The 11,296-nt window shown below is 38.3% G+C and overlaps 1 protein-coding gene across 1 annotated transcript in view; it reads left to right on the forward strand.

The window, feature by feature from the left end:
* The window catches only part of VAV3 (vav guanine nucleotide exchange factor 3), a 539,901-nt gene that overhangs the window by 368,836 nt on the left and 159,769 nt on the right, over positions 1 to 11,296 (forward strand). Inside the window, exons 16-17 of the mRNA XM_042782103.1 lie at positions 7,398 to 7,499; positions 8,001 to 8,101. Coding sequence (XP_042638037.1) covers positions 7,398 to 7,499; positions 8,001 to 8,101 — 203 coding nt within the window. The remainder of the gene's footprint in view (positions 1 to 7,397; positions 7,500 to 8,000; positions 8,102 to 11,296) is intronic.

The following is an 11,296-nucleotide window of genomic DNA, read 5'->3' on the forward strand; positions in this document are numbered from 1 at the left end:
CTAAAAGAACTAACAGATCTGTCCTGGAGGAAGTGCAGCCAGAATGCTCCTTGGAAGCAAGAATGGCCAGACTTCGTCTCACCTATTTTGGTCATGTAAGAAGGGACTATTCCCTGGAGAAGGATGTCATGCTTGGTAGGGTGGAGGGTCAACGAAAGAGGGTGAGGCCTTCAACGAGATGGATTGACACAGTGGCTGCAATGATGGGCTCAAGTATAGCAGGGATTGTGGGGCTGGCGCGGGATCAGGCAATGTTTCATTCTGCTGTGCATGGGGTTGCTATGAGTCAGAAACGACTCGATGGCACTTAACAACAACAACAATGCATTGCTTTCCAGTTGATTCCTACCGATAGTGACCTTTTTCGCTGATCATCCACTTTACCAAGCATTATATCCTTCTCCAGGCACTGATGCCTTCTGACCACATGACCAAAGTAGATGAGACAAAGCTACCCATTCTTACTTCTAAGGAGCAGGCTGGCTGCACTTTTTCTGGTATAGATTTGTTCGTTCCTCTGGCAGTCCATGGCATTTTCAGTATTCTTTGCTAACACCACTGTTCAAAGGCATTAATTCTTCTTTGATCTTCCTTATTCTTTGTCCAATTTCACATGTATATGAGGAGATTGAAAATACCATGGCTTGCATTAGGCCCACCTTAGTCTTCAAAGTGACATCTTTGCTCTTCAGTACTTGAAAGAGGTCTTTTGCAGCAGATTTGCCCAGTGCAATAAAACATCTGATTTCTTGAATGCTGCTTTCATGGGTGTTGATTGTGGGTGCAAGTAAAATGAAATCCCTGACAACTTCAATCTTTTCTCCATTTATCATGATGTTGTTTATTGGTCCATTTGTGAGGATTTTGGGGTTTTTTTTGTGTTGACGTATAATCCATACTGAAGACTGTACTCTTTGATCTTCATTAGTAAGTGCATCAAGTCATCTTCACTTTTCAGCAAGCATGGTTGTGTCATCTGCATATCACAGGTTGCTAGTGAGTCTTCCTTCAATCCTGATGCCACTTCTTCTTCTTCTTCATATAGTCCAGCTTCTCAGATTATTTGCTCAGCATGCAGATTGAATAAGTGTGGTAAAAGGATACAGCCCTGATGTACAACCTTCCTGAATTCAAACTATGCAGCATTCCCTTGTTCTATTTGAATGACAGCTTCTTGGTCTATGTACAGGTTCCAAGTGAGTGCAATTAAGTGTTCTTCTGGAATTTCTATTCATCACAATGTTATCCATAATTTGTTGTGATCCACCGAGTTGAATGCCTTTGCATAGTCAGTAAAACACAGGTAAACATCTTTCTGATATTCTTTGTTTTCAGCTAAGATCCATATTACATCAGCAGTGATATTCCTCATTCTGTGACCTCTTCTTAATCCAGCTAGTATTTCTGGAAGTTCCCTGTCAATATACTGCCTGTGAAGTTTTTTAAATTATCTTCAGCAAAATTGTACTTATGTGTGATATTAATGATATTGTTGAATAATTTCCATTCTGTGTTGGATCACTTTTCTTTGGAATCAGCACAAGTATGGATCTCTTCCAGTTAGTTGGCCAGGTAGCTGTCTTCCAAATTTCCTGGTATAAACAAGTAAGCACCTCAAGCACTGCAACCATTTGATGAAACATCTCAATGGGTATTCCATCAATTCCCAGAACCTTGTTTTTTGCCAATTCCTTCTGTGGAATTTTTACTTCTTCCTTTGGTACCATTGATTCTTAATCATATGCTACCTCCTGAAGTGATTGAATGTCTACCAGTTCAATTTGGTACAGTGATACTATATATTCTTTCCATCTTCTTTTGATACTTCCTGCATCATTCAATATTTTGCCCATGGAATTCTTCAGTATTGCAATTCAAGGATTGATTTTTTTCTTCAGTTCTTTCAGCTTGAGGAATGGTAAGCGTGTTCTTCCCTTTCAGGTTTCTAATTCCAGACCTTTGCACGTTTCATTATAATACTTTACTTTATCTTCTCAAGCTGCCATGTGAAATCTTCTATTCAGGTCTTTTATTTCAACATTTCTTCGATTTGCTTTAGTTACTCTCCATTCAAGACCAAGTTTCAGAGTCTTCTTCTGACATCCATTTTGGTCTTTTCTTCCTGTCTTGTCTTTTTAGTGGCCTTTTGCTTTCTTCATGTCTGATGTTCTTGATGTCTTCTCACCACTCATCTGGTCTTCTGTCGCTGATGTTCTATGCATCACCTCTGTTCTTTAAGTATCTCTAAATTCATATGGGATACACTCATGTTCATATTTTGGCTTTTGTAGGCTTTTAGTTTTCTTCAGCTTCCACTTGAATTTGCATGAAAGCAATTGATGATCTGTTCCACAGTCAGCTTCTGGCCTTGTTTTGACCGACGATATTGAGCTTCTCTATTGCCTCTTTCTACAGATACAGTCAATATGATTTCAGTGTGTTCTGTCTGGCAAGGTACATGTGTATAATTGTTGTGTATGTTGTTGAAAAAAGTATTTGCAATGAATAAGTCATTGGTCTTGCAAAATTCTATTGTGTGATCTCTGGTGTCATTTTTATCCCCAAGGCCATGTTTTCCAACTACCAATGCTGCTTCTTTGTTTCCAACTTTTGCATTCACATCACCAGGAATTATCGATACATCTTGATTGCATGTTTAGTCGATTTCAGATTGTAGAAGTTGGTAAAATCTTCAATTTTTTCATCTTTTGCTTTAGTTGCAAGTGCATAGATTTGAATAATAGTCATATTAAATTAGTCTTTCTTGTAGGCATATGGATATTATTGTATGCCTGAGGAGTAGGCAGAAGTGTAGATCTTGAAAATGGGGAACCTGCACTCACTAGAGGGAGACTTGTTGTATTCAGCTAAGAGCCAGCAGTGAAGCCAGGTGAGAAGAGGAGTCAATCTAAGGAGTACATGTAAAAGTATAAGAGGCTCTGTAGTCAATAGTGAGAGCTCTGGTAGCGTAGTTCCTAAGGCATTTGACTGCTAACCAGAAGGCTGGCAGTTCAAACCCACCAGCCACTCCTTGGAAGGAAGATTGGGCAATCTTCTTCCATAGAGATACTGCCTCAGAAATCTAAGAAGGGGTCACTATGAGTTGGATCTAGCTCGACAGCAGTGAATTTGTTTGTTTGTTTGTTTTTAGCAGTTAATAGTAGGTCCTTATGTGAAGTGAAGATTCTTGGCTGCACATTGGTTAGTGCTCAGCTGCTAACCAAAAGGTTGTCAGTTTTAGACCCATCAGCTGCTGTAAGGAAGAAAGTTGTGGCAATCTGCTTCTGTAAAGATTTATAGCCTTAGAAACCCTATGGTGCAGTTGCCTTCTGTCATACAGTGTTGCTATGAGTTGGAATCAATTCAGTGGCATTAAGTTTTGTTTTCTTTTTTATGAAGCAAAAGAAATGAAACATTTTATTGATAAATCTATAAGATTCCGTCCAACTTCTCTAAAGTCAGCTGTTTCTATTAAAAGTTAGTAAAGTAGAATCCTTTCTATATATACATCTGTGTCACTGAACAAGTGAGCTATCCTATTTGATCCTTAGTTCTCATCGCTATACAACAGGACCTCCTAATTGGTCTCCTCATGTCCACTACTACTTCACTTACTACAAGGAATTCTGTACATAGCAGTGATGGAGTGTTTTTCCCAACTAAATCTGGTGTTATTCCCAGGTATGAAATCCAGCCTCTTTCTTTGACACTTGATATCCTTCCTTACTGCCTTGGAAACCCAAGGAGGGGTCGCTATGAGTCGGGTCTGACTCAACAGCACATAACAACAACAACAACAACAACAACAACAATTACTCATTAGCTTCACTCATTATGGCCTGTGTCTGTGATAGATACTCAGGAAATATCTGTGAGATAAATGAATGGTCTTGCCTCATAAATTTGTTGTGTGAAGTGAATGTGATAGTATATGAATTCTTGAACAATGGCCTAGTGCATTACAGGTGTATAACAAATGCCACTTTTGATAACTTTTAGCATTGTCTTTGCCAAAGTCTACGTTCCTGCTGATTATTTTCTGTCCTCTCTGCTGTGATATAGCTTCTTTAGTCTTCCCATCCAGCCAATTAACTGCCTTAGGTTTCCACATCCCTATAGGTTTACAGGCCACTTGTATTGACATCCCACTTTCTTCAGTTTGCTCTTAGTATGCCTTCATCTAATTCCTTGGGATTTTTCATATACATCCTTTCCTGAGTAACCCCTTTCTTATTGTGCTGAAATAATTGTATATGGGTTCCTGGTCTTAGGTATTGGATTCATAATAACCTTCCTGCTGGAAATTCCCAGAAGAATGGGAATCCTCTGGAGACTCAGTCCCTTACCTGCCAAGGAGCTTTTCACCACTCATAAAGCAGTATCCTGATCCCATCATGATTATGTAGATTTGGAACCAGGGATTCAGAAATTTGACCTAGAATTCTTTGTACACCATTTCACTCCCAGTCTTTATCAATAAGGATGTCAGTGGTGGCATCAACAAAATTGCATCATAGAACAATGCAAAGAATCAGGTAAACCCCTAGGATTCTCTTTTAGAAAATCCAATTCTACAGCCTTAATGACATGTAAACCCACTGTTACTGAGTCAATTCCAACCCTTAGCAACCCTTTAGGACAGAATAGAACTTCCCCATAGGGTTTCCAAGGCTCAAAATCCTTACAGAAGCAAATTGCCTCATCTTAATCCCCTAGAGAGGTTGGTGGGTTTGAACCACTGACCTTTTGGGTAGTAGCCAAATGCTTTAACCACTGTGGCACCAGAGCTCTCTCATAAGTTACAGCCAACACTTATTGAACACCAATTATGGATCAAGCAATGTCTCAAGTATTTTACATACATTACATTATGTTATTAGTTTAGTTTTATTAGTATTCCTGTTTTATACTTTCTAACTTGTCCAAGGTCATACTGCTGGAAATTTGCAAGTTAGGGTTTAAACTCATGCGGTTTAATTTCAGATCCCTGCCCTCCACTATGCTTTTATATTCTGTAGTGTCTCAGTAGCAGTTCCAGGGTTGTAGAGTTACCTTTTGTTCTTTAATGTTTGATTTTAAATTTTTAAAGAATATGCAGTCTGGTAGCGTAGTGCCTAAGGCACTTGACTGCTAACCAGAAGGCTGGTGGTTCAAACCTACCAGCCACTCCTCGGAGGGAAGATTAGTCAATCTCTTCTCTAGTGATACTGCCTCGGAAACCCCAGGAGGTGTTGCTGTGAGTTAGGTCTAACTCGATGGCAAATAACAACAATGACAGTCTTTAAAAAAAAAATTTTTTTTCCTCTCTGTTATCCTACCCTACCAATCCAAGTTTCATTTCCCTTAAGGCAACTACTTTTAACAGTATTTTCAGACTTTTTTTCTTTATCATAATATTTTCTTGTTCTTTTTTTTTTCTTTTTAACCTCTTTTAGTATTACGTGTGACTTTCTTCTCAGCTTTTTTTTTTCTTTTTCTTTCTTTCTTCTTTTGACTTCTATAAAGTCAGCTAATTCCTACTTAGTTGGTGAAAGTGTTAAATCCAAATGATCCAAAGGCTTAAATACAAATGATGTATGTATGTACACCCCTCGGCTACTCTAAGAGAATGGTGTTCCACCTGTGTCCCAGGTCAACTTCTAAAATTAATTAATTATATTTTTACCTGTTTGGGATCCAATTACATGAGCTCCTGCTTGAAGGAGACCTGTTTTTATTAAACTCCAGTATGATGAATTCCTCAGATCTCTAGGACCAAGGCTATTATCTGACAATTCATATGTGATTGCACCACTTTGATGCCCAGAGAAATATGAACAGCAGCCCTTCCTGGCTAAAGAAATAGGTTTGGTGCTCTTTTCAAAGCATGGCTTTATGGAAGCAAGAAGTGAGTGTTTTTGCACTCATGTGAAGAGAGTTTTGTTTTTAGATCCTTATCTTTTTTCTACTTCTCTCTTCCCAAAGAAACACTGTAATTTTTAATCGGCAACAACAAAATGACTCCATGGAAATGGCTGTGCTTTTCAGCATGCAGCGAAACGATTTCCTAAAGAGTCAGGTCACCAGAAGCACAGAGCAGAAAAATCCCAGATGGCACTAATATTTGATTTCATTTTTAGCACGCTCATATTCAGCAGATGGATTGGAAGGCTGACCTTCCTGACACTTCTGCATCACTGCCTGCTACTCCAATTGCCTTTGCGCATGTTTTTTCATAAGGCTTCTCTTGGTACCTCAGAGATTGATGCCTGGTCGCCTGCCTGTGTTATGCTTCATTACGCCCAGGCTCCATGTGGTTGAGAGTTTCTATATTCTATACAAGGGGAAATCCTAGCTCATCAGTGTCTCCAAATCTTCCTACAATCTCTCAAATTGCTTGTAATGTCTTGAAGAGCATCATCTTAGCTTTCTAGGGGTAGCTCTCATTTGTATCCATTTTTAACTTACCCTGTTCTAATTTTTCAGCTTTCTTCTGGGACATGACTAAATTGATAATAATATTTTAGAACTCTCTAGAAGATGGCTAAATTTATCCATTCCAGAAATACCTACTGGACATCAGCATTTGATTATTTTAATGTAAATGTTGCTGATTCCCCCTTACACTGTAGCTTCAGTGATTAAGACTATAGACCTGGTGCAGGTTTCCTGATTCTGCCTTTTACTTTAAAGAGTATGTTTCAGTTACTTGAGGGTAAGCCTTGGTTTCCTTGTTTAGAAGATAGTGATATCATTAGTATCTACTAGTTAGGATTGCCATGACAGTTCAACAAGGTAATGGATATAATGTTGTCACAGTATCTGACATGTAGTTAATGTGCAAATAAAGTACATCATATAAATACAATTAATTTGTTTAGTTTTATTTGTGTTGTGAGGGAAGTGAATTGTTTATTAAGGAGCAAGAGTTTTTAATTGTCATATTGATGCCTTGCTTTAAACTTTCTGTGGAATTATTTTATTCAGTTTTGTATGACTAAACCCACACTCAACTTTGTGAAAATTCAGCACTCTCTTCCCTTCCTTCTCCCTTTCACCAGCTAGTTTATATTTCAGTGATGAGGGTAGAGAGAAGCAGTGATCACACGGCATGAATATCCAGCAGGTGTCAGTTTTTCCTGGCAGGTTGAGATCTATGTGGCCGTTTTGTAAAGTTCTCTGGAAACATTTGATTCTGACGATTAGGTTGCTTCTGTGTAACTTACATGTTACTAATTTGCATACAACCAGATTTGGTGGATATTTTTAATGAATAGTATACTCTTGGCTTTGAAAACATTACATTATTTAGAAGCCCTTCTGTTCAAATCAGATCTCTACTCAATGTCACTTTGCTGAATTTGGGTTTAGAAGTCTGTTCTGCTGCTTGTTGTGAAGTTTCTTTTTCCTTTTTATAGATCTAATATAAGGCCAGACCATGCAGACTCCAATTTCCATGACTTCAAGATGCACACCTTCACTCGAGTCACAGCCTGCAAAGTCTGCCAGATGCTCTTGAGGTAATAAGCTTGCTCAGTCCTGTTTTTCAGTTAAAAGGAACTCATATAATTGCTAGCCTTTTTAGGCTTTTTTAATAGCCTAGTCAAAGTGCTCTGGAGTGGAAATACTGCTTTACCAGTTTGGATCCAGCACATCTTTCTAGGCCTTGAATCTGAGCTATTCCATTAGACCCTCCAGAAAGATTCTGTCCTTCTGCTGAAGAGTACTTGGAATAGGACTGTGATACACACACACACACACACACACACAAACACACACATAGATACATATACATAAGACTGATGGTTCAAACTCACCAGCCACTCCTCAGAAGGAATGTTGAGCAATCTACTTCCATAGTGATACCACCTCGGAAACCCAAGGAGGGGTCTCTATGAGTCGAATCTGGCTTGATGGCAAATAACAACACCATATATATATATATTTTTTTTAATTAATGATTTCATATAGGCTGAATTTAGCATCTTTTTAATATATCACTCTCTAATTTTACCTTTCAGAGGAACATTTTATCAAGGCTATTTATGTTTTAAGTGTGGCGCAAGAGCACACAAAGAATGTTTGGGAAGAGTAGACAATTGTGGCAGAGTTAATTCTGGTGGTAAGTCATGTTTATTGTTGTGATTCTGTTTTTAATTAGAACATAAAACTTGCTAAACATCATTAAGGCCTAATTTACTCTTAATTTATGTTTATCGTAACATATCTGCTTTTGAAGCTATCACGTATAAGCACAATTAGAAATACGTTTAAAATTCATGTGACTTTTATATATGACTTTGTTTTAAATTGTTTAAAAGTCATGTGACATTTATAAACACCTTTGAGGCAAAGGGCTTCAAAAGGGATTGGGAGTGTTTCATGTCACCCATTTTTGTCATCTCATGCTCTAAAATTTATCACTGAAGCTGTACAAATACAACCAAAATAGAATAACAAAAACAAAATAGAAAAAAAAATTGTATGCTTTACTTCTTTGCATCTTAAATTTCTCCCCATTCTCTAAAATATTCAGCTCAGAAATGTTAGTGACACCAAAAGTAAACATCACACAGACTAATTCATGAATTAATGAATTGAATACATTGTCATTTTCCAGTATGTAACAAAAAGCATATATCCTTTGGACTTTGTTATAAATATTTTCCTCATGGCTTTTAAAAATAATGTTCCATGATTGTTACATGAGGTAGTTTCTAAGGCTGTTGGCAATTACGCGTTCCATAGCCTTTTGCCTCTCTGTTCTACTCCTGGGCTCTCTTCTTTCTCTTTCTTTTCTGGCCTCTTTCTTCTTTCTCTTTCTTCTTCTTTCTCTTTGTCCTTTTCCCCTGAGTTTCTCTGAGTTTTATCAGTAAGACCTTTCAAATCCAGTAAAACTTTTTGAAAACAAGAAAGGGATCCTTAACAGCTTGAATTCAGAAGGTGGACATGTCAACCTTTGATTTTTCCCAAAGGGAAAGGTGGGCATTGAATTATTTTGGTTAATGTGCAGAAGAGTGCGACAGAGAATAATAGATTATTTCAGAGCTATGTTCAGAAAATGAGCAATTGCTGAAAAAGGTGTGAATCACATTCGAGGACTGAGATCACAGAACATCACTTACTTGGCTTCTTAGTAGATATTTTTTAAGGCCCCAGCATGTGCTGTTCTCTGTGCTAGGCTTGGTCAGCTGCAAGGAGAAAACCTTAAGCATTAGTTGAGCATCTGCACTGTACCTGCCCTGCTTGGGCTCTCTGTTAAGGCAAGTGTGCTCATTCAGGCCTCAGAATAGCCCTTCCTGTTTTCTGTTGGGGATCAGAGAGCTTTTGCTTTTTGTTCTAGGTCTGGAAGGTAAAGGAAATAAGATTAACACCTACATCAGTCTGAAGGTCAGAAATAGTTGGCAAAGTTGTAAAGTGTTACAGAGCTACTATAAATTATTATTGTTATTAATTGTCTACCTGAAATTTTTGTTGTTTCATCTTCATGTGTCTCAGTCTTGAATATCTTTGAGGATAATTAATGTTTTCTTTGTTCATGGTCAGCTAATGTGTGTTTATACCCCTCACAGCCCTGTCTTGAGGAATTCCAGTCCATGAGGAATATGAAGTGATCCCATAGTTGGCATGCTGGCTGTGTTCTAAAGGTATAGTGTAGGAGAGTGGCAGAGTCAAGCAGACTGGGTTGAAATCCTGGCTCTGTTACTTTATGGTTACATGAGCTTGTTATGTTGTTGTTGTTGTTGTTATAGGTTCCTCAATATTCTGAACTTCCATTTACTCCTGGATAATGCATTTTATGCACAAGCTACCACCCAGCTATCAGTGGAGGCTAGCATGTTGCTCTGATGCTGAAAAGGTTTCAGCAAATTTCCAGACTAAGACAGAGTAGGGAAAAAAAAAAAAAAAGAAAACCCTTGGTGTTCTACTTCTGAAAATCAGCCAGTAAGCACAATGGTTTGATCCACAAACTATCATGGATGTGGCACAAGACCAAGCAGTGTTTATTCCAACATGCATGAAGCCACCATCTGTGGGACTGACTTGATATTAGCTAACAACAACAACAAAAAAAATGTAAATTAGAGGATCATTGTGAGGTCAAATGAGATATGTTGCTGAATGCTCCACTCCTCGGAAGGAAGGTTGGGCAATCTACTTCCATAGTGATTTTGGCTCTCTTGGACTTGTTTTAATTGTCTTCAACTTCAAGTTGAACATGCTTATGAGCAGTTGATGGTCTGTTCCACAATCAGCTCCTGGCCTTGTTTTGGCTGAACATATTGAGCTTTTCCATAGCCTCTTGCCAAAATATGAACTTGAATATATCCCTCCTGAATTTAGAGACTGTCTAAAGAATAGATTTGATGCATTGAACACTAGTGACCGAAAACCACAAGAATTGTGGGATGACATCAAGAACATCATCCATGAAGAAAGCAAGAGGTCATTAAAAAGATGAGGAAAGAAGAAAAAACCAAAATGGATGTCAGAAGAGACTGAAACTTGCCCTTGAGCAGAGAGTAGCTAAAGCAAATGCAAGAAATGACAAGAATAAAGAGCTGAACAGAAGATTTCAAAAAGCAGCTCGAGCAGACAAAGCCAATTACTGTAATAAAATGTGCAAAGATCTGGCGTTGGAAAACCAAAAAGGAAGAACATGCTTGGCATTTCTCAAGCTGAAAGAACTGAAGAAAAAATTTAAGCCTTGAGTAGCAATATTGAAAGATTCTATGGCCAAAATGATGAATGATGCAGGAACCATCAAAAGAAGATGGAAGGAATATGCAAAGGCACTGTACCACAAAGAACTGGTCAATCTTCATCCATTTCGGGAGGTGGCATATGTTCAAGAACCACTGGTATTGAAGGAGGAAGTCAAAGCTGCACGGAAGGAATTGGCAAAGAACAAGGCTCCAGGAATTGATGGAACAGTCATTAAGATGTTTCAACAAACAGAGGCACTCACTAGGTTATGCCAAGAGATTTGGAAAGCAGCTACCTGGCCAACTAACTGGAAGACATTACTATTTGTACCCATTCCAAAGAAAGGTGATCCCATAGAATGTGGAAATTATCAAACAATATAATTAATATCTCATGCAAGTAAAATCTTACTGAAGATAATTCAAAAATGGTTGCAGCAATATATTGACAGAGATCTTCCAGAATTGTAAGCTGGGAGTTTCCGACAAGATGGCGGACTAGGCAGAAGGATTGCACAGACCCTCTTCAACAAAGAAAAGGGAAACCAATTAACACAGACACAGAAGATAATCGTGGACCCCTGAGCCTTGAAGGGAAGGATACAGAATTG

This window comes from Orycteropus afer, unplaced genomic scaffold, assembly GCF_000298275.1.
Source record: "Orycteropus afer afer isolate SDZICR_OR568_19922 unplaced genomic scaffold, OryAfe1.0 scaffold00010, whole genome shotgun sequence".
NCBI lineage: Eukaryota > Metazoa > Chordata > Mammalia > Tubulidentata > Orycteropodidae > Orycteropus > Orycteropus afer.